The sequence below is a fragment of the Rousettus aegyptiacus genome, unplaced genomic scaffold (genome assembly GCF_014176215.1).
Source record: "Rousettus aegyptiacus isolate mRouAeg1 unplaced genomic scaffold, mRouAeg1.p scaffold_m13_p_3, whole genome shotgun sequence".
In the NCBI taxonomy this organism is placed as follows: domain Eukaryota; kingdom Metazoa; phylum Chordata; class Mammalia; order Chiroptera; family Pteropodidae; genus Rousettus; species Rousettus aegyptiacus.
In genome coordinates this window covers 41,213,523-41,237,813 of record NW_023416306.1, presented here as the reverse complement: position 1 = coordinate 41,237,813, position 24,291 = coordinate 41,213,523, and the positions used below count along the sequence as shown (strand labels likewise).

Here is a 24,291-nt window from a genome sequence, read left to right as displayed (position 1 = left end):
TTCTCTGTATCTCTACTATCCATAATGGATTTAGTATTTGTTTCCAAAATTTAACATCTACAATTTTTATTGTCCTCTATGTATTTTTAAGCATATGTATTAAAAATAAACAAAAAAACTCTTTTTTTGTGCCAATTATATGTTATTCCTACAAAGAAAAATATCAACCGAACCACTGATATTTTTCCCCCCAAATGGGGTAAAGAATCTACCTATCACTTCAATGCCACAATCATTGTGGTTAATTTTATTATGCAACAAAGCTTCAAATGCTCAGTCCCAGCTTAGTAATGGGAAGCACTCAAGAAAGAAGAAAATGCTTGTTCTTTCACTACCAAAGTAAGATCTGTTCTAACTTTAACTTGCTTCCCTCTAATCTTACCTATCTCCTTTGTCATTCCTATTCTTTTTTAGCTGCATTTCTACATTTTATCACAAGTTAGAAAATCAGGCATATCATTATCAATGTTATCATTAGCTATTAACCATCACAAATTGTTGCAATAAAACCAACCGTGTAAAACCAAAACTTGACAATTGGAGCGCTGTAGAACTCGTAGACTTTCCTGGTCAGTGGAAGGCTTTGGGGACCACTCTTTAAAACAAAGTGCTGATTTTCATCTAGTTTCTCATCAGGACCCCTTTCCATATCACGGTCTTTCTGTAAAATAAACAAATAAACATTTATGGGTTTAACTAAAATATTGACATTTGCAAATATCAAAAAAAAATCATAATTATATTTACTATATATAATTATGATTTTTTTTTTGATATTTGCAAATGTCAAAAAAAAAACATAATTATATATAGTAAATATATTAGAAATTACTCTAGCCTATTCTCTCCCTGTTTCTGGCCGATCTTCTTGCTACATCATCCTATACACTAGAGACCGAATAATTTTCCTAATGGTCACATCACCTTGCTACTCGGGTTATATATATTCACTGGCTCACAATTACCTACAGAATAAAAAACATATTCCTTCATAGAATATACAAGAGTCTCCAGGATCTAGCCTCACTCTGTTTTTCCAGTCATACCTGCAAATATTCCCTTCTTGTCTCATGTCCACCACAACCTGGATTCTAGCCAAACCATACAACTTATGATGCTTGGCATAAGCCTCACATTTCCTCCCTCTGTGCCGTTATAGTCTTTCTTGCAACTAAAATGCTAGTTCCTCTCTCCACATCCTCAAGTCACAGTTCAAACACCACCTCAGTCATGAAGCTGACTCCAGTCCTTAATCCTTACCTACTTGTCCCGGTGAGACAAGTCCCCCTTTTCCCCTAGTTTATCCATTCTGCCATCACACTATAATTTGTTCCTAAGAAAGTTTATGTCACCAAAAGTCATGTTTTCAAGGAGTTAGCAGCTCAACTTTTCATAGCAAAGTTATTTTGCCAGTGGAACTATCAGGCTTAGAAAAAGAAAGAAGGAATCAGGGGAAGGGAGCAACAGAAGGAGGGAAGAAAGGGAGAGGAGAGGAACACATACATACTTGAAGAGTCATATTAGTCAAAATATTTAAAGGATCTGGCTGAGGTAATTAACCAATTAGAATGAATGCTCAACCAATCGCAACAGATATCAGCCATAAAAACAAATTTATAATTATGTTTCATTAATATTTATCAAATATTTTAAAATATTATAACAAATATTCCATAAGTGCAAAAGCACATCAGACGAGATGCTATCTAAAGATGCCTCTTTAAATATTAAGTTCCGAGAAGATGTTTACTCATAGTAAATGACTTTATAAGCAATGATCCAAGTGGAAATATAAAAAGCAAAATATATAACTACAGATAGCAGACTGGAGACTCCTAGTGAAGATGGGTTACATGAGAAGTAGCAGAAGTTACCCATGAAAAAGTGTACACCTAGGAATGCAAGTAAAACTTTCCAATCACTGAAAATAACAAATAAACAAATTTGTAGAGTAGAACAGTGATGATCAATGCAAATTCTAAACCTGCATCATAATTAAAGATTTTTAAGAATATGAGGCATTCTATAGCGTAGCTTTAGAGAAATAGTAAGTTTGTTACTCTACTATTTAGAAAGCAATATGAAAAGTTAAGCAGCTGTCGATATAATAAAGTCTTTGATTTTGGCTTTGAGTCAGTAACGGGATATTTTGCTCCATCATATATGGCTGTAAATTATATCTATCACACATACTATACCTCGTCATACTATAATGTGATTAGATTGTTAAATAAAATATTAAATAAACTTTGTGCGTGCGTACGCTTGTGTGCAACCAATATCATGAAAACTCAGTTTACTATTATAACATTGCACCAACCTTACAAGCATTTTCTTTGGTACTGCCGGGGTTCTGATCACCATTATACCACGTAAACTGGAAGTCCTGGGACTGGGGAACATGTGACATCTCTGCTTTGCTTTTAAATTCCAATGTCAAAATGGTGGGTGGTAAAAGAATACTTATGATGATCTTTAAAAGAAAACAAAGCAAAATAAATAGTACTGGTTACACAAGGTACAAGTACTATTTAAATAACAAAATTAAGATTTTAGTGTATGCAAAATATCAGACCCATCACCAATTTATTTGATATCCTAATACTATACATACATTTTAACTCAACAATTCCAATTCTAGAAGTGTCTCCCTCAGAAATACTCATGAACTCAAGCATATGTGGGTAGAGATGTTCATTGTAGGGTTATTTGTAATAGAAAAAAACAGATGTAAACCTAAATGTCCACCTTTAGAGGGATAGCTGGTGTGGGACAATCTAACGAGTACTATACGACCATTAAAAAGACAAAGGGAAGTCTGAATATTATGAAAAAGTATCTATGTTACATTGTTAAATGAAAAAATCAAGTTATAAAACATTATAGTGTGATCCTATTTTTCTAAAAAAAAAATTAAAATAGATATGCATACACATATATGTATTTAAGTTTTTAAAATATGTACATTCGTAGTTTCACCTTTCTTGGTTTCAGTTATCAATGGTCAATCATGGCTCAAAAATATTAAATGGAAATTTTCAGAAATAAAAAATTATGTTTTAAATTCTGTGCTATTCTGAGTAATGTGATAAAATCTCACTCCGTCCCCCTGGGGACATGTATCATCCTTTGTCCAGCATATCTATGCTGTATATGCTACCCACCCATTAGTCATTTAGTAGACATCTCAATTATCAATCAGATCAACTATCTCCATATTCTATCGCCCTTTTTCAAGTAACTCTGATTTTACTTAATAATGGCCCCAAAACACAAGAGTAGTAATACTAGTGATTTGGATATGCCAAAGAGAAGCTGTAAAGTGCTTCCTTTAAGTGAAAAGGTGAGTTCAGTATAATAAGATATTTAGAAAGAGAGAAAGACCACATTCACATGACTTTTATTATAGTACATTGTTATAATTTTTATATTTTGTTATTGTTGCTAATCTCTTACTGTGCCTAGTTTATAAATTAAACTTTATCATCAATATGCATGTATAGGAAAAAACATGGTATACATAAGGTTCAGTACTAGCCATGGTTTCAGGCACCCATTGGGGGTGTTGGAACACATTCCCTGTGGATAAGGGGGAACTATTGTATTATACTGTTATTTATCCAAAGGGGCAGGGCAATGAAAGTATTATTTTTTAATGAGCATGTTGCTTTAATAATTCTTTAAAGCCATTAAGTAGATAGTATCACATAAACATTAAAATCATATTATAAAATCAAAATATAAAAACACACCAAGTGTCACCTTTTGTTAAATCCTCCTCCCATCCTACACAAATATTTTCTATGCCAGTAAAACCCAAGGAAAGTATAGACCTGAACATCCATGATTTTTTCATTATATTGCTATCGTTCATTAACTCATTTATAGTCTATTCAAAAGAGTTTTTATCTTTAACTTCTATGGCCCTTTAGGGTAAAGAGTTCAGAAGATTTACTAAATGTTGTGAAAACCAATATGCTGAACACTAGTTCTTCCAAGCTAAAATTAGGCCTTAGTATTCTCAGATTCAGTGAAGAAAAATAAGATTATCTCTGACTATATGCCATTTGTGATTAAATAACTGGTCATATTCTTGTCAACATTTTTTTTTCCCATAATGAAATGGTCTTTTATTTTAAAGCTTGATATTCTGTGAAGGTCCTCTGGACTTTCCACAGTTCTGACAGGAATTTCTTGAGTGTTTGTTTTCTTTCCAGGTGTAGAACCCAAAATACATGCCGTCTTCTAGGCCTGAAAACATAGTTACCAGGCACATCAATAATATTACACTAATTCCTAGCACAGTTCCTAAAAAGGTTCCACATTCTGTTGACCCTGTCCGTTGCAGCAACTGGTTTGTGAAACAGTATTTAGTGACATCAATATCCCATTTCCAGAAGATAGGTTGGAGCCTATTACCCAAAAAGGATTTAAATGAGTTTTCCCTTCCACATAACTCTATAAGGGCTCCCTCCAGTCTTCATCTACTTGGAAGTAGTCTAACCAGGCCATCTTATAATTCTTTGTAGATGTGTTCCCAAAACTCATAAGCCACAGATGAATTAGCATCTGTGCACAAAGAACAATATAGTTTACTGCAGCTCAGAGATTTTAAGTAGCTAATTATGCCTTCTTTGTCAACTCACTATGTTTTGGTGTAAAACATTTTGTCTTGCTTCACTAAAGTGATATAAGGCATATAAGGAGTAAAAAGTTATTAAGCTCGTAGTATTAGGGATTTATAGTAAACTGAACTATGTACAGGACACAGTTATGGGGGAAATTATTTCTCACTTTCAGCTGTCTATACCCCATCTCACTCTCTGAACATTTAAAAGGAGTTATTGTTAGAGCTTGTGTAGCTATTCACATCTCTGCTTCATCACTTCCAAGGCTAAAATCGAAAACAAATCAAAGAACTTCTAGAAACAATTATTGTTTCTCTGATATTTTTAAAGAAGAACCTATATGGAATAATTTTTTTATTGGCTTTCCCCTTATTTCTGAAGTCTCATTAGTAGAATTAAAATGAGCAAGCTCTTTTACATATATTTATCTTACATCTTTTATTTCTTTGTGTTTCTATAGTGTGTCCACCAAAAATATGTTTTAAGAAGAGTCATTTTATTTAGGACACATCATATTTTTAGAACTCTAGGAAGAATAAAATTAAAATATAAAATATAGTCTTATGTAGTTCTTAATGCTCATGTTGTCTATCCCCTTTTATTCATTTTCATAATCACATATACTTCTTAAGCTTAACCATAACCTAATGCTTTAGGCTTGATGTCAAAGTTAAATGTCTTTAGTAATTAACTAAATTACTCTTGACCATTCAAGATGAGAGATGAGGCTAAAGTGTAATGGAATAGTAGAATTTGGAGGCAGAGGTGTGAATAAATTTATTTGGAGGCAGCTTTATAAAACTGCCATGTAGTTCCTGAAACATCTGCTCACTGAATGAGCAAAACAACAGAAATTGCTAATTTTATTTAATTTATTATTGGTTAGTATTCTTAAGCTGAGTGAAATTTCACTAAAGTCTCATTTACTTCTGTTATAATTATCGGAGGCAATGAAGTTAATTACTAATGAAATCTTACATGTTTGTATTAGTTGTATCATGTTTGCATATGTTACTACTAAGGAAATCTTGCATAACATCTTCTAACCACCTTCACAAGAGTATGTATGCCTTTGTGATGAACAGAGCTCGTACAATTATCCCCATCGGAAAAAAAAAAAAAACTGTGGTAATGGGAGATAAAGTAGTCGTCAGGTCCCACTGGAAAGTTCCCAGCTCATCCGTGAAATTCAAAGATATTAATTGGTTTCTTGAAGATAATCTTCTGGAACCAAAAAAAAAAGAAAAAGAAAAAAAGAAAAAAAGAACTCAAGAGTACAGACCTTCAGACTAAACTAATATTAAACTCAATAAAGCAAGTAAATGTACCTTTAACCAAGAATTTTTTCTCATTTTCAGGCGCCCCATCCACATGTCTGTCAGCAACATTTGGGTACAAGTATGCGAAACAAAAGGCCGCAATCCTCCAGACACAGCCAGTTTCAAACAAGTAGAATTGCTCCAGTTCTTGAGTTCATAGGTCAGCAGCTTCATGGCCATTCTCTCATTCTGCTTGAATGCCTTCTCCAGCACATCCAGGGCAAGCTGCCCAAACTGTCTGTAATGACACAACGGTGATCGGCAAAAATAAATACAGGCGAGAGCCCCAGAAACACTCAAAAAGATTAGATATGAGACTCTGAAAAGATTAATACAAAAGAGCAAACAGCAACTTAATAACCTCGGTTTGCACAAGCTATTCGAAAAGGGATTGCTGCTCAGAAAATGGATTGTTCTCCCTTTCCTGAAGGAACAGAACTAGAGGGCTTACACTTTAGTGTGCAGAATTAGTTTACACCAGGAATGCCTGAGCTATTTATGGGAGGGAGCCAATTCCACCCCACAGATCAGGCAATATATAGCTTGGGTTGGGACTCCCTGATAAAACCTAATTAAGAAATTTTTTGACAGAAAATACTGTTCAAAACAGACTAGCCATTAAGAAAAATTGTGGAACTACTTTTTTTTTTTTTTTAAAAGATTTTACAAAATCCATAGATGACGTTAAGAAACCAGACATGGAGACATTTTCTGGGATTTTCTGGCAAGTCATTCATTATATTTAAAGAGTAGATGCTGTCATTCTCTGTAACTTTTTAAATTAAAATTCTAAATTAGTTTCTTATTATTAATTCTAGCTTCCCTTCTTCCCTCACTACTATAATACTTAAATAATCGAAAAAATCAAAAACATTTCTAACTTTTCCATCTTCCACCATCATGCTCTGGTTCTTTAATACATAATACATTTGTTTTTCTGCCTGAGAGTTACTTAAAGTAAACCACAAGTTTTAATTTAACTTAGTATCAAAGACTGTGAGAGTTGGGAGAGACTTTCAAAATCATTAACTGAACATTTTGCAGTGAGAAAACTGAAGTCCTAAAATCTGGTCAACTAACTCACCCAGTTAATAAACAGCTGGACTAAGAAGGACTAGAACCCAAGTGTCCCAACTTGAAGGCCACCTCTCTTCCTTTTATTTCACAAAAACTTCCTTAAAATACCTAAAGACTCTTATTCACAGGAAACACATGAAATGCACAGGAACAAGTCTACTCATCTTACAAGTCTAAGGTGAGGGAGATAAAAGTGTCTAACCATTCTAAGAACTGCTGATGTTTAGTATGAAGTGAAGAGAGAACTCCTACTTTGAGTAATTTTTCAACTCTTCAGAGGCATCATCCACCATGTTGCTCTCCTTAGCTTCCCGTGCCATGGCTCGGTAGAGTATACAAGCCATCACTGCCTTAACCGTGGCCTCCTCGCCATGCTGCCAGAAGAACATGGCCATCTTCTGCCTTTTCATTAGCACAGCCCAAACCAGCAGTTCATTGTAAGGGTAAGTAAAGCCAGGAGCCTCAGGGTCATCTGATATGTTTTGTTCTTTCAACTTCTTCAATTTATGAAGGGCTACAGACTTTTCCTGTTGGAAAATAAAATAGGAATGGGTTTCCAAATACTCAGATTTATGCTGTTTTACCTAAAAATATAAATAAAAAATTTAAAAATAGAATATCCTAGAAATATTTTTTAAATCACTGAAAAAAGATAGAACACTAATAGCACTTTATAAACCAGAAAAGCAAAATAAAGTGGCCTTTTAAGGTAATCTATTTCTTATTGCATCTAATAGTTCTAGGGTCCCTAAGCTGAGATACTTTAAATTTTTTTACCACAACTTAAAACACTGCACCTTTCGAACAGAGCCACTATTATGTAAGATTTGGGATTCTTTTTCTTTTGTTTTTTTCATTTCCTAAAGCCAACAATTATTATTTTTAATTAAAAGAGTCATAGTAAAAATTGTAATAAGCTTCTTCTATTTCTATAAATAAAGGAAATTTATAATCACTGATGATTTATAAATAAAGGGTAATTTCATAAAATACCTTTTTATTCTAGAAGGTATGGAAAGCAAACCTCTTTCAGTCAACATAGTAACCATTAATGAAAACTCAGCAAAAGCATTTATCCCACAAGAAAAGTAGGATTGAGGTAGTATGAGGAGGAAGTAACAATGTTGTATGTACATGCGCATGCATACACACATACACACACACACACACACACACATTATCATTGCCAAAGTGTAATATTAGGCTAAAATTAATTTCAAGAAAGCCTTAAAGGGGACAAAATAAGATGCAAAAGGACAATCTGAGAAAGAAGTAAAAGAAGAGAAGGAAAAAGTCACATCCAATTAGCCTTGGGGACAGGAGGATGAGGATTTGGTGTTTGATTAAGGATTACATTTTTTGCATGCCCTCCCATGGACTACCTTTCTGAGTCACCATCTAGACATGGTGGCAGTGGGAACAAGGATGATATGACTGAAATGCCAGCCTTGGCAATCATTTAGCTCCCAGTGCTGTCCTGGGCCTTTGCTCATTGTTAGAGGATAGCTGTGTTGTTTTTTATTTGGGACATTTGTTTATGATGCTTGTAAATGGTTCCTCTATTTCTACCTCCTTTTCTCCAATTTTAAATGACGAAATGGTCTCAGTCTGCAAGAATAATTTTACTTTTAAGTCTTAAAAGAAGTAATGGTACCTTGAACTTGTAAGGCAGGGCAGTTCTAATGAACTGAGAATGAAGCGTACTTTCTGTAGATTCTTTTCCGCTTGCTGAGGTGCATCTCCTGTGAAGAGAGGGCTGGGAAAGGCTTTGAGCACAGCTGGTCACTCTCTGGCATATGTTATTTTATTTTCAAAATAAAATGAAAAGGAGAAAAGATTATATCAGTAACAATTACTTTATTTCTAGACAGTAATGAAAATCAAATATAATATCATGTCCTATTAAATATCCAATGGTTCGGTCTCTCATCCATGATTAGTAATTAATCATTAATCAGAAATTAATTACTCAGTCACCCAAAAAGGAGCTCTCATGATCTCCTTATTAAACACACTATTTCCAAACATCTCAGAGAACATGTTCTTTCGTTTCCGATTATATATCTGCAATCCTTCTCTATGTGGAAATTCCATTAGAATCAATGGATGTTCTATATCTGGAACAAGCTCCAAGTAGGCAATAAAGATACACAGTTCTGATAAGAAAAAGTTCCCATTCACAAACACCTCCAAGGTTAAGGTTAAGTTAGAAAGTTATGTGATTTCTCCACGTGTTATATAATATCACCACTGGAATTCTAATGGCTAGGCCCAACAACAACATAATTTATTGCTTATTAGCATGAAGCTTTCAGCAATGAGAAAGAAAAATAAAAAGAAGCATTCTTAGAGACTGGTATGAAAATTTATAATGCAAACCACAGGCGTTTAAGTATTTTAGTTTATGTTTTATGGATATAAATTAGACTTCTTAAAGTCTAATCAAGACGTTTTAAAGATAATACTCGAATTATTATCATTGTAATACAGACTTAATAGAATCATTAGTAATAATCGTAATGACTTATTATTAATAGTTACTTTATATCCTTTATGAAAAACCCAGAAATCTGGGGTTTTAGCTATTATTTAGTGCTTTTGAGGAATTTATGGAAGGGGTATTATTATTCCCATATTATAGGTGAGGAAGCTGATATACAGGTTAAGTTTCTCATTCAAGATTACACAGCAACTACTGAGCAAAATGAAGATTCACTTCCAGATCTTTAACTCCAAACCATGTATTTATAATCGCTACGATCTGATCTACTAGGAAACACATTAAACTCTACTCTTTCACTAGAAAATAATGAGAGAAATGGGTAATTTCCTACTTCTAGAAAGGACAGTAGGGAACGTGTCTAGCCTGCTCTCCACTGGGCTATACCAAAGCCATAGTCAGTCCTCGTACCCGCCACTGGTAACCTCGCAGCAAGGTGTATTTTTTATTTTAATAAAGGAACTGACATCTGAAGTATATCCCTATGCCTTTGAAATTTCAATAAAGAACATTTTCTATGTAAGATTTTGGGGGTTTTTTCTTTTGTTTTTTCATTTCCTAAAGCCAAGTTAGCCTTTCACTTCATCTACTTCTTTACCAATAAAGGTCACTGTAGCTTGATATTCCAGACTTTCCATGTGATCTTACCCCAAACTAGCTTTTAAGTCTCATCCCTCACAACCTCCTGGCACTTCTCCAGTGACAAAGGTCTCCTTGACAGTGCATAAACATTCCCTGATGTCCACAAGGTTGTGCCCTTCATTGCTCCTGCTCTTTTCTCAACCAAAAATATTCAAAACTACCTTTTCTAACATTTTCATTATCCTTTGAGAACTAGACTTTTCCGTTTACTAATTTGTAAGGAAAATTTTAAGAAACAAGCAAAGTTTTCTCTGCTAAATAATCTAATTTTACATTCCTAGACTTTCAAAACAATGAGGAAAAATAAATATGTACAATATGTATTTTTAAGTATATTCTGCATGCATCTTCCAATAGAATCCCTACACAGTGGTCCCAAGTTTGTCATCTCCAGACTGTGGACCACTGTGAGTCTACGGATCTAATCCTATCAAGCTTTAGATGTCTGTATTTTCAAAATAAAAGAAAAAAAGAGAAGAACTGTTCATCTTTCATCACATTATTTCTACGCAAATATATTAAATAATGTTTTGTATTATGGCCAGTTATTCATAAATCTGTTTCCTCTACAACTGTTCTAAACTCCCAATCTTTATGTTTGTCCCAGGCCAGCATTCCAGCACTTAACACAGTACCTTTCATAGAGCTGATCCTCAAAAAATGTCAATAAATAGAATATGTGTTTTAGAACCAATCCCATCTGAACTTCCCAAGCCATTTTATAAAAAGTATCACTACTACTTATCCTTAATTTTATTAGGGTAGGTTTCATTTGTGCTACCTTATGTTTTCTGTAGAGGTTGTTGTAGAGGGCTCTGAAATTTTTTCTAGTGTAGCTGCTGCGATATGCTCCACCAATGAGGTACTCTACTACCAATCCAATGTCAATTAGGGTTATGCTGTAGCCTGAGAGAAGGGTGTGCTGGAACAAAAATACATAATCAATAACTTTCAGTTATTTTTTTCAGTCTCTTTCTTCTACCATGCCATTAGAACATAACCAAATCAACTGCAGAGGTACACTCGTACTTTTCAATTATCTTTACAAACTAATCAATTAATATGACCAGCTATTGATATAGTCTACTTGTTCAGACAGAAAAGGATACTCAGCCTTAACATGATTTTAGTTTTATAGACATTGATTTCTGCTCATTCACTCTTTTTCTTCTCTCATGCACGTACATACCTTAGAATAAAATACATTTAAATATAGTATAAAAGATTGTTTGTAACTGGAAATAACCTAACTACTACAACAAAAATAAAATTACTGAAGGATAAATTGAATGTATGTGATCCAAAATTAACATTGGGTTAAATCTTCACCCTCTCTTTTTATGAAAATGGCTAGAATGCTTTGCATTGTGTTGATCACGTCATACATACAAAAAAGAGCATGGAAGTACTTGAAGTAGAACAAATAGAAATAAGGAACATGGAACGGCAGAACCAAATGAGATACAAAACATGAAGCTGTGCCAAGAAAATGTTATGGTTGGTAGGAGAGCTGAGTAGCAGACATCCGAGTACTTGCATCTTAGTCCCCTTAAAACTCACTTTACTATTTTTTCAATACTATTTATTGCTCCTGAACTGCAATTCACAGGACATTTTTAAAGGCACACAGAGTGCTGAACAAGACCGTTGAAAAAAACAGATTATGAATAACATTCACAAAGCTTTGAACAAGAAATAAGGTGATATATATGAATGTGTGAATAATTTAATTTCTCTTTTTTGTATTCATAATTTATTTTTTCAAGGAATACCAAGAATTATGCTCTATTTGCTGCTAGTTAAGAGCATATTTAACCTATCCAATTCCCTTTTTGTTTTCAGTTTCTTGTGACAGAATCAGAGTTTAAGGAAATACCTAAGGAAAATTATTTCGATATAGCATAAATCAATGCAAACTAAATGTACATCAGCAGGGACACTTTTGCTGACTACTGATTTGCAAATTAAATGTCTTCTTCCACGCTCCTTTCACTCTGGCTCTCTCACCAAGTCAATGTAATCAGAAAGCCCCTCTCCATCAAGACATTACACTTGCAAAAAAACAAGGGAAGAAATTTTGAAATATGCCATGGAGGGATTTTAATCACAGTGACTAATAAAAGGCATACCCAGTTTTCTGCATATGTTGAATAAAAGTTCTTGGTAATTAAAAGAGAAGGAATTAATGCATAAAAACCTGTTAAAATTGGCAAGTTTTGGTAAGTAATGGGACAGATTATACAGATTATTTAAGTCTGACTTAACTTGAGATTCAATGAGAACATAATGAGCAAAATATAAGAAAGGGTATAGAGCAGTGGGATTCATCCTGGTTTCCTAGAACAATGCTTCGACTGTGGAAAGAAGTAAAAGCCTCCAAACTATCACTAATAGTCAAAATGATAATAACAAAAACAATGGAAATCATGTATTTGTCCTCTGATAAAGACAACAGAAATAAGTAGTGTCTTTATTTTCAAAAGATATTATTATCATCATTGGCAATACTGCTATATCATGTTGAGCTGAACTTCTGATTAGAAGTTTTGTATGTTTTTGATTCATATTCTATAAAAGAAAATAATTATTAGCCACTTCTACTTACTGAGTGGATCAAAACTTTAAAAACACAAAGTGAATTATACAGGAAAAATATGTAAGAGTGGGGTCTGGTGATAAAATTGTCCAGTCACTGGTAAAGGGGGTAGATGATTCAAATAGAATATCCAAATCTACATTTTACAAAGCTATATCTTATGACAGCTCCATCACAAAGTTAGGGGAATACACAAAGACCTTTGTACACTTTTGTAATTGGGTTACCTGTTTTACATCTTGGACAAGATGATGCAAGAGCATATTAGTAGGTCCTTGTTTCTGTAATAAAGAACAAAAGGAAGAATTTTAATTAGCTTTTAATTACCATGTACTTGAGGAAAAAAACCATTTCAGAATGCATAAATAATTCAGAATATTGAAAATTTTCTTCGACATTGTTAGCAATGAAGCTTAAGCTAAATTAATTCTAAGGAAAGTGTTTCCCAATAGAAGATGTGATTAAATTGAAATATTTTTCAAAGCAAGATATATATAGGTAGGTAGTAAGGACTTAATTAACTTTATATCACAAGAGGCAGAAATTTTAACTAATTTATAACTATTCTTTATCAGTATAAATCACACAATTACAAATTCCATCAACAAATATTTATTGAACACTTACTTATGTTCAATCAAGCTTCTGAGGGAGTCAATGAAGAATATAAGTACTTCCTTTGAAGAGTTTTTATAGTCTAATAGAAGAGAGTAGGTACTTAAAAAAAAATCAACAACATGAAGCTGTATGTGCTCAAAAAGAGTTGTAAGTAATTTGTACATAGGGACAGATCACTGTGCACCGAAGTATTCAAGAAGAAAAGCTAAGAGTCAAAGGACAAGGAAGGACATTTCAAGAAGGGTACAGGACTTAAGCAATTGGAATCTTTACAATGAGTAACCCAGTTTAGTTTCAATAAAGGGTTTGCACAGGAAAGTTTCAGAAACGGAATTTTAACTGTGCCCTTAGGTTGAGATGCTTTCAATAACTCAATAATACTAATTTGTTCTTATTCGCAATTTTAGCATTAACTACAGTCTTACTACAATACTTTCTTAAGTTAGTTTATGCGTCTACTCTGTGAAAACTAATTATAGGTAATATAGAAATGACCATAGATAAAATGGAATTGGTAAGAATATTTCTCCTTTGGTTGAAAAGTCTGTCTCTCTGTGAGCTATATTTGCACACAAACACTCAAGAAGACTTGAACACTCAAGCTAAATCTTAAGGGAAACCTTAAAGGAGCTAATTGAGGAAATGATCCAACACTCACTGTGTTATAGAGCTCTTCCAGTCGAGGGATGGTAAGAAAGCGATGGAGATTCACTCCATATTCTATCAAGAGTTTCACAAAATCCACCCGATCCATCACTAAAGCATCTAACATTGCTTGTTCCAGTGATCCGGGCTTCAGGGAGTAAAAACAAATAAAAAATAGAGACAATTAAGAAACTAGAAATAAAGAATTATGTATATTTGAACTAAAAACTATACAGGCACAATAAATATAAAAAAGTATATCTTACTTATAAATGTTCAGGATCTCAGTGAAGAAATAATAAAAAGTGAACTTGAAGTTGTAAAGGACATGCTAAATAAATTTTTTCTTGAATGAGAAGACTGACTATTATAAAGATCTCAACAGTTCCCAAATTAATGTACAGGTTTAATGAAATTCAAATAAAAACCAAATGTTTCTCTTTTGGGGGTAGAAGTAGGTAACTTGGCATGTTTCCATTTAAACTACACCTGACTCTGGGTATATTTTAAATGCCAAATTAAACATACTCCTACCTAAAACGCCATTAAAACTATAGTAAAGGGATTTTTTTTTTAATGAATCCATAAGTATAAGAAGAGTACTACATTTTTTAAGTTGGAAAGCAGATGGTCAAACAGTAATTGATGTAGCAGTCTCCAGAAAGCCAGAAAGTAAAAGTCCACAGAAATTGAAACTTGAAAAAGTCAATAACCAAACAAATTATGCCACAGAATTCTGGCAGCATCAGGATGAAATAGAAGCACATGTGTGGAATTCCTAATGTTGGAACCTTCCTAGTCATCGTCCACCATCTAGCTTCCATAACACAAGTAACAAGGCTTTTACCTTCCAGGCAGGGGCTGGATGGGTTCTTTTCCAGTATTGTGACTAACACCAGAGAAAAGACATGAATATGCTGACATCTCATGTCCCCCAACAAATGGCAGCCAGATCACTGCACTATGAAGCTCAAACCTATAGGCTCAGAATTTCTAATGTGTTTTCTATCCTCTATTCCTAAACAAAAAGTCTAGAACAAATAGAACACAAAACATCAGCTAGGAGGAATCAGACAATGCAGGAAAAGGAAAATTTCAAAACCACTATCATTAATAGCCTCAGAAATAAATGAAGATATTTGTATTCAGGATGCTATTTGTTTAAAAAGGACAATCAAAGAACAAATTTAGAAATTAAGAGTATGTTACCAAAAACAAAAAGCTACCTGCAAGGCAGGAAAATTAAAGTTGAGGAAAACTATCAAAAAAAAAAAAGATATAAAAGATAAGAGGAATAAGCAAATATTAGAGGAGCAATCCATGGCCTAACATTTAAATAATAGACATTCCAAAAAGAAAGCAGAGAAAAGATGGGAAGAAATTCCCCAGATGGAAATGTATTATTGTTGATTTGAAAGCATGTGTCTAGCATAATGGATATGAAGACTCACAACAATACACATCATTGTGAATCTCAGAACACTGGAAAAGGGTTTTTTAAACTTCCAGAGGGAGAAAAAATGGTCACAAATAAAGGATTGGAAAAGAAAGATTTTTCCTTCTCAGCAGCAATGTTGGGTACTAGAAGCTTAGCATTCAGAATTCTCTAAGAGAATTACTTCCAAACTTGAATTAAAATATATTCAAACACACAAGTCCTCAAAATTTTGATCTCTCATCCTCCATTTCTCAGCGAATTACTGAAGGATGCACACCATTAAAATAAAGGAGTAAACCAAGAAAGAGGAAGATAGGGAATACAGAAAACAAGTGCTCTAACACAGGACTCCCACACGACAATGAAGGACGACAGTTCAGCACCACGAATAGCAAGGCAACCAGTCTAAAGGGCAGCTGTCTAAAACCAATAAACCACACAAACAGCAATATAACTTATATTTAGAAATATGGAGATCTACAAATTCCAGAGCAGTCAAAACAAATGTCAAAAGTGTTTGGTTCTTGGGATTAGCAGGGCAAAGAACTAGTTTGAATAGTAACCTTTTAATACCAGTTGATGTTTTAAAATTGTGCATGGATTAGTTTGATCCAAAAATAATAAACCTGCGATATGGCCACAACTGTAATTTTTAAAAATAAAATGTTAATGATTATTATCACTACCACTACAGGTCATCTTTCTTCCGTTTTTCTGTTTTCACTAATTTCTACCTTGAGAACTTATTACATTCTAACGAAAAAAATAAGATGGACTTTAAGTTTTAAATAACGATTAAAAAAAAAAATCCTTCCATTCTTTCCTTGCGTCTTCCTTTGTCAGCTTCAATTAGGCTGCAGAGCCAGAGGGAAAAAACTGTTTTCAGGAAAGCAGAGTAGATGAGAGAAATATTCTAGTGATCGATCCTTGGGCACCCAACTACAGAGATGCTACCCCCTGCTCCCCCATCAATCCAATATATTTATCCTCCAATTTTCTCTTTCCTCCCTAAAAAATCAACACACAAAATATTTTTTTCGCATAACCATTTTCATTATACCTGCCAATGTTGTCCATGTATTAGGATGTGTTTCTTGGCAATGTCCATTCTGTCCCAAGCCATTGCCAGATTTATTTGTTCAGATGCTGATAAATTTGTGCCTAGGGTAAAAGAAAGGATCATACAATTTATTTAAAATGTCAACATATAAAGCACAAAGTGCCATGGAATGTGAAAAGAGAAACTGAGGAACAGTTATAACCCTATTGAGACACTCACCTTTTTAAAATATATTATTTTCAGGTGTACAGCATAATGGTTAGACATTTACGTAATTTAGAAAGTGATTCCCCCTAAACACTCTAGTACTCACCTGGCACTATACATAAACAATGCAATATTATTGACTATATTCCCTTTGCTGTATTTCACATCCCATGACTATTTTGTAACTACCAATTTGTACTTCAAATACCCACCTTTTAACAGAGCTGTTAGGATTGCTAAATCAAGGTCTTGCAACTCCTCAGAATCAGCCTCAAATATGATAATCTAAACAGTTGAAAAACAGAAAGCCACACATTTTGGGAATTAGCCAAGAAATGCTTTCAAGAGTGCCCACAAAACTTACTTCTGAGTTAATGAATTGAGGAAAATGAACTTTATTAATGTCAAAAAACACACAAAGTTAAAAAAACTTTTTTTAACTTATAGGAGAGAAAAAAATTTTAAGTAAGTTCATGGAGAAGATGTTCACGCAAGGAAAAAAAAAAACCTAAAACTTCCATGTATCTTAGAGGAAACATATACGAAAGAATATTACTACATTAATTTATCATTCACATGCTGTAATGAAAATCTCTGTCAAGTGCTCATGTAAAGACAATCATTCCTTCTGTTCCCTTAGCCTTAGAAACTAAAACTTTTGCTTTTTAATGAGAAATGAATCCTCAAAAAATTTTTATAAAATAAGTGAGGCAATTACAATGCACCCAGTGAGGAAGTATAATGGATGGCACAGACTGTCGGCACGGTGTCAAAGTGTCCAGCGTATCCTAGCACGTCACTGATATTTTTTTAAAACAAAGAAGGATGTTATCTATGATTATAAAAGGTCTCCTGCTGTTAACAAATGTCTCTCAGTCTTTCCAAATGAAGGTACATTTTATATAGTAGAGGGAGCTGTCAACAAAAAAGAGCCCATACCAACAAGTTCTAGCCCCAGATATCAGCCTTCGGTAAATATCTTATAGCCTCTGAATCTCAGAATCCTCACCCACAAAATGACAGGAACCCTAATCTCTAAGGTCCCATAAAGATAGAAAAATTACTACAATTCACTCATTATTTTCCTCCACCTAACAGCCCCCCTATATTCATGCATAAAATCAACCCTCAATTGTACAAGAGCTGAGAACCTAATTCCTGTAATGTGCAAACCCTTTGCTGCCTTCTCTAGTTCCCTCCTGAGCATTACATAGCTCATTAATAACTCTCCTTGATGACAGGAAGGGGCAAATAAAAGGGCAATCTCTTTACCATGTCTTTTTCTTAACTTACTGATTATTGTGGAAAATATAAAATGTAGTAGACCATATATAAGATTTCAGTTCTCAGCTCAAATTTCAGTTCTACCATTTTGTTAACTGCATGACTAGGTAAATCATTTAAATTCTCAAAAAAAGAGAAAGCACAGTGCTAATTGTAGACATGATTGTTAATTTTGTTGTTATTTTAAGTCAACTAAAATCCCAAAGGATTTTTCACATGTTTAGCCATGCTTTATTTAACCCAAACTTATTCAATTGGTTTTTTGTAGCCAAGTGCTTAAATATTACCAAAATCTTGTATAATTTGGTCCAGCCTTCAAATTCTGGAAATATCACTATGAATCAAGACATATGTGCATAATTACTGTCAACTTTATATCAACCAAGTCATTGATAAAAATTTTGATCACAGTACCCTAAAACACTAAAACCTTTTCCTGAATTCATATTATGTTCATAGTCCATAGTTTGTGGGCTCCGTTTTCTATTCTAGAGTATAGGATACGCTGACATTTCCCACTGCCAGTACATTCCCAATGATCTCCTGCCGGATTCGCTCAGAATGCTGTGATGTATCATCTAACCCAGCTAACTCGAGGTCATGTAAGACATGGAGCTGTTTCTTTAATCTTTCAAAGTATTTATGTGTAATTTTCGCCAGACTTGATCTCTTTTATGTAATACTGCTATACTAAGTGCTTTTTCCCAGGTACAATTGGGAATTTTAAACAGGTGGGTAAAGAGCCAAGTTACTCAACTAGGGGTCAAGTTCTGTCGAGTATATATATATATATATATATATAAAGTTAAAAATAAAAAATTCCATACTTTAAAAAATAGTGAAAATAAATAGTATGATTGTTGAAAATTGGCATTTTTAAGTCAGTTAAGTCATCACCTCATCATACTCACAGAATCTCTGTGTACCATACACTCCATTAAAATTTGAAAAAGGTGCTTGGACTGTTTAAGACTAAAGTTGAAAGTGTTCTGAATCATGCAGATGATCTCCTCCTTCACCTGAGGACGAAGGGATCTAGGAGAGAGATAGATGGTCATGACTGACTTGACACAATGCAGAGTTGGGAACAAGACAGCAACATCAGTATAAAAAAATCCAACTGTCTGCCCTACCTGACTGAGAAGCGTTCTATGGACAGTTTTGCTATGGAAGAAAATGAGTGGGAAGCAAAAGAAAGCAGGCACCAGGGAAGTCTGAATTTGAAAGTGAGAATACGTCGATCCGTTACAATCTTGGAAAGAATGCACTCTGAGGCCAGGCTCTCAGGTGACAGATTTCCAGGGAGCAATTAAGGTCCAGAAGTTGTGGGCATCATATTTGCAAAAGGATCTGAAACCACAAAAGGTTTAAGAATCACTCATCGAGGCTGACTTTAGGAAAGGGACAGGAGTGAAAGGATAAGGAAAGGTGTAGAGGGTAGAAGTAGAGAGCTGAGGGCTGAAACAGGAGAGAAATTGTAAGGAAAGAGTCATCAGAGAGCAGTTATAACAAGCGGTGAATGTTTACTAAGTAAATTAGTAGGGTCGATATTTTAGTTGATTATCACTATATTTACTTACATAGTGGAAATATCATGCTTTTGAAATAGGAAGAATCACACTGGAGATAGGATAGCTAGAGAAAAACTGCTTTCTTATTTGAAAAGGGAAAAGAACTAAAACTTTGAATAAGCACAACATGTCCTATATAAATGCCAGGATGTCAATTGCCCCAATTCTTGGTATTTTTACTAATGGTGAATGAATCTGAAGGCAATCTAGAGCCAACACTGGTTCCCTCACCCAGTGCAGAATTTTTTCAGGGCCAATTGCAGGAGCATCTCCTCCCTCACTCTCCCCACACTTTTTCCTGATGCTCAGACAAGGCCTAAGCATCCCCTATAGAGGCAGACCATTCTTTAGCTAAGTAAACAGCAACATATATCATTGTAGAGTGACAGGGCATTTTGATGTTAATTAATAACTATAAAAATTACTGAAAAGTAAATTACAGTCTCTACCTCTGTCCTCCAAAGATATCTGGTGCACATAAAAGCAGAGCTTCAAGAACTAAAACAGAGAAATAAATAGTCCCCATAATTTTAAAAATAAAAAGTCAACAACTCACCCTCCATCTGCTAAGTGCTTGTGGGTGAAGGCCAAGAGGTCAGCAGCCCTTCCAGTGCCTTCACACACCACCACTGGATGTTTGTCTTTCACAGTCTCCCACACCGAGAGGATGACATTGGGACCTCCTTCCACCACCAGCCCCACCATGGGCACACCTTGTCTTGAGCCTATTTCAGATGACAAACAATACCGAACCATTACAAAGCAACCCTGTCTTGGTGAATCAGCCATTTTGATTTCCAGACACACACAAGTGTTTCAATCACCACAAATATTTGTAACTTGCCTTAGCAACTCTCTCTTCTTTGACTCAGGCTTGCATAGCTCAAGACCAAGCCAGAAGATCAGACTTTAAATAAAAGGACCATAAATACGATGAGAGCATCTTCAAGATTTCACAGGTTAAAAAAAAAAACAGCTAAATGTTTTCATTAATTAAAAAAAAAAGTAGTCTTTAAGAAATTTTAACTTTTTATTGTGGAAAATTTCAAACTTATCTCAAATAAAACAGAATAATAGTAATGGATCCCAATATATCCCATCATTCATCCAAAAATGATCAACCTTTTGCCTATTCAATCAACTTTTAATGGCGGTTATTTCTGAAAATAAGATGTGATGGGTAAATCTCAAAGAAGTTATACATTTCAATTTATTCTATTTTTCACTTTTGAAATTCTTATCAGAACTACATATTTTATTAAAGGAAGACTGTGGAGTCATTCTTTTTAAAAAGATATTAAGTAAAAAAAAGTTATGGAATTATTTTCATAGCATTATCCTATTTATTTTTAGAAACATAGACATGAGTATGTATAATATATATCGAGAAGACTGGAAAGACATACATCAAATTATTAATAATAGAGAAGGGAAGGAGAATTTGGGTATTTGGGGAGTTTTTAAATTAATTTTTATTTTTCAATTAGAGTTGACATCCAATGTTATTTGGGGACATTTTGAAAAGAGACTTTTTTTATTCTATAGATATCCTATTTGATTTAACATTTAAATCACACATGTATTGATTTATTTAAATCAATATTTCATTTTACTTTTCAAAAGAAAAACTGGCAGGCAATGCCACATTCACATTGAGGATTTTAATGTGAGCCCTATCTTTTACAGTGCCTTCTGCTTCTCATGCTTCTCCCCCTCACAGTGAGGAGACTACAAGGCCAACATTTGAGGGAAGTCTTTGCCCGCTCCCCTATTTATTAGAGTGCTCCAGACCCCCAAATTCCTGCTACCATGGACTGACTGCTTGGGCCTCTGCCCAAATATGTTCTCCCCAAGAACATACTTGCCCAAGCAAAAGGCAGGGGGTACGGGAGAGGTGGATAGAGTCTGGACATATAGGCTAGTGTGGCCAGGTGACCACATGAGGCACCTGTCATGGCAAGAATGGACTGAGCCAAGGTTAGGAAGAGAAGCAGAGAGTGAGCTATATGACAGGGCAAGGTGCTGGCTCTGCTTCACCCCTGTATTTTGGTTCATTATTCCTAAAAATCCAAGATTCTAAACTCAAAGGTAAAGGGTAGAACATCATACAGGTTATTAGTTTGATGTAAGGATTTTAAGTATTTGGACATGTTGTGTGTACACTTCATGTGGTCTGCTTGCCCTGTACTGTGCCCACCCACCCACCCCCCACCAGATAATAGGAGTGGGCCAGGCATCCAAATACTTTCTCCGGCTTACTTGATTGTTTTGACATTCTACACTTTTATTTTTATATATATATATATATACCTCTAACTCATTATTTTCTTTCTATTACTAAAAAGTGAATTTAAAAAATGTAGGGGTTCAGAACGTTACCCCAAGGTGTGCCCCTGTGGTATGAGGGCTATTTTGAGCTAAGGCAACTAAGATCCTATGGGCTCAAGAGAAACTTCTGTCCTACCCACCCCACTCCCAATTACCTAGAAGAATTTAAGTTAGGGCCCTTGCTCATAATACGAGTTATCATGTCAAATAACTTTTTGTGACCTATCTATAGGGCAGGACAAACTATTAATTGCTGAACATGTCCTCTTCCTACCATCCTACAATGACCTTCCTCCCCTCTGAAGCCCCAAAACACCTTACCTCAGCCTTAGCTCAGAATGCCATATATACCACATTTTAACTTTCTGTCTCTGAACCTCTTATATGTGTGGGGTCTCTGACTCTCTCATGTATGTGAGGTTCCCATATGTACATATGTAATTAAATGTGGCAACTTGTCTTGTTAACCATCTCAGAAAGATTTATTTATGAGACCAGCCAAAAAAATACTTGAAGGAGGAAAGTTTTTTCCTCCTTCACAAAATATCAATTAATAGTCACAGGATTCCTCTAATAAGATAGTCTTATAAAAGTGAAATGAAATGGAGAAAATGTTATATTAAAGCATAAAAGTAACAGAAGAAAATTTAGGTGTATATTTCCTTAATCATGGAATTATTGAAATGAATTCAGAAAACTTTTAGAAGAGAATCTCTTACATCCTATATAATGAAGTATTAGGTAGCTATTAAAATGTGCTAAATTAGGCTTATTGATGTGGAAATTCATCCATGTTTGGGGGAAAACTATAAAAGAAGTAGGGGTAATATATAATCCCAGTGTACATTTTTTAAATGTTGCTTTGTGTGTCTAAAAATTTCTGAAAGCATAAATATGAAAAATTTAACAGTGGTTAGTTTTTGATAGGAGATTATGGAAAAACATCTCTTCTTTGGCTTTATATAAATGAGAGCATGTAATACTTACATTATCCTAAAAAAACAAATTAATAAGATGATATTTTGTGGGAAAGGGAAAGATAGAATTCAATTTCTGTTATGTATATTTTCCTTAAAGCAATAATTAATTTCCACAAAAATATTTATTGTTTTCTACAGAAAAGATCTTACTGATGCTACTAATTAAGTTTGTTTAAAAAGAAAAGAATCCCTGAGAAATCTCACTAGAAAGCTGCCTCTACTCCTGGCTCCCAGTTAAGCAGGAAGACGATATTACAGCTCAAAATTAAAAGCTCCTGGAAGAGCCACTCCAGTAAAGGGAACCCGGCCTGGTTCATCAGGACTCAAATTATAAAGACATACAGAAGAATCAGATCTGGAGTACAGAGGAATCGGGTCTATCCAAACAATCTTACAGAACAGAAACTGACATTGACCACATTACAACTGACCGAACCCAGGGATTCCTATAGCAACTTTATAAAGTTAAATGTCTCTTTTTTTTTTTTTTTTTTTGGATAAGTACTTTCTTCCAGCATCAAGGGTATGCCGGGGACTCCAAGAAGCCCAACTTAAAAGAAATAAAAGAAATCAACAAAATATTCAAGTATGTTCATTCCATACAAATAAATCCCTTTTTGATCACAAATACAAATAGGGTAGAAAGCCTCCCTGGTAAGCATGGTAGGTATGAAGATCAGCTTTGATGTATAAGAACTGGGAGTTTGCTTTGCTTAAGGGGTTTTTTACTTTTGCCCTTCCTTTCTTCATTCCTTCCTTTTCTCTCTTCATTCTTTCCTTCTTCCATTTTGTGTGTGTGCACGTGCATGTATGTGCGTGTGTGTGTGTGTGTAGGCAGTTTACTGTTTTTACTCTTTTTGCTCTTTTCGTATCAGTTCCCCATAGAACTGTAAGTGTTACCTATGCACTGGCACTGACTCCACATTCTTTCTCCACAAACACTGAAACTCTCCAAATAAATCTTAAGTTTTAAGATCTTTGAAAGTAGAACTGTCGCTTGCTGGTATATGTAAGCTCATGGTTGTTTTCACTCATCCTCAAAGAGAGGATTAGTAGGGAATAAGAAAGACAAAGACTTTGCCTCCTGGGCACACGTAAGAGTGCTGTACAGAACCCCTGAGCAATTTCTATGGTGAGTACAGGTCAATAGAGGCAACAGGAAATTTTAAGTCACTGATATTTCGGACCCTTAACAGAGCCGCCCCTCAGAGATTTTTCTTCAGAGCCAATTCCTGACTGTCCCCTCCTCTGTGGGTCTCCCTTCCCCTGTCCACTTCCACTCTACAGAGGACCACACACCTGATCCTCTCTCACCTTTCTTGACCTGAAAGAGCTTCCAATCTTCATTCATAATATGCTCTATGTGACACTTCCCAGAGTCCCTTCCTCACCCCCCAC

General features: G+C 34.6%; 1 protein-coding gene across 14 annotated transcripts in view; it reads right to left on the bottom strand.

The window, feature by feature from the left end:
- Positions 1-24,291, bottom strand: part of TRPM6 (transient receptor potential cation channel subfamily M member 6) — a 164,414-nt gene that overhangs the window by 54,014 nt on the left and 86,109 nt on the right. For all 14 annotated transcript variants that reach the window (XM_036238423.1, XM_036238425.1, XM_036238428.1 and 11 more), the window contains 12 exons: positions 20,142-20,310; positions 18,926-19,049; positions 16,943-17,015; positions 16,524-16,624; positions 14,039-14,173; positions 12,990-13,043; positions 10,948-11,088; positions 8,679-8,813; positions 7,277-7,551; positions 5,957-6,185; positions 2,321-2,473; positions 515-661 (listed from right to left, as the gene is read on the bottom strand). In XM_036238423.1, the coding sequence (XP_036094316.1) occupies positions 515-661; positions 2,321-2,473; positions 5,957-6,185; positions 7,277-7,551; positions 8,679-8,813; positions 10,948-11,088; positions 12,990-13,043; positions 14,039-14,173; positions 16,524-16,624; positions 16,943-17,015; positions 18,926-19,049; positions 20,142-20,310 (1,736 nt within the window). The remainder of the gene's footprint in view (positions 1-514; positions 662-2,320; positions 2,474-5,956; positions 6,186-7,276; positions 7,552-8,678; positions 8,814-10,947; positions 11,089-12,989; positions 13,044-14,038; positions 14,174-16,523; positions 16,625-16,942; positions 17,016-18,925; positions 19,050-20,141; positions 20,311-24,291) is intronic.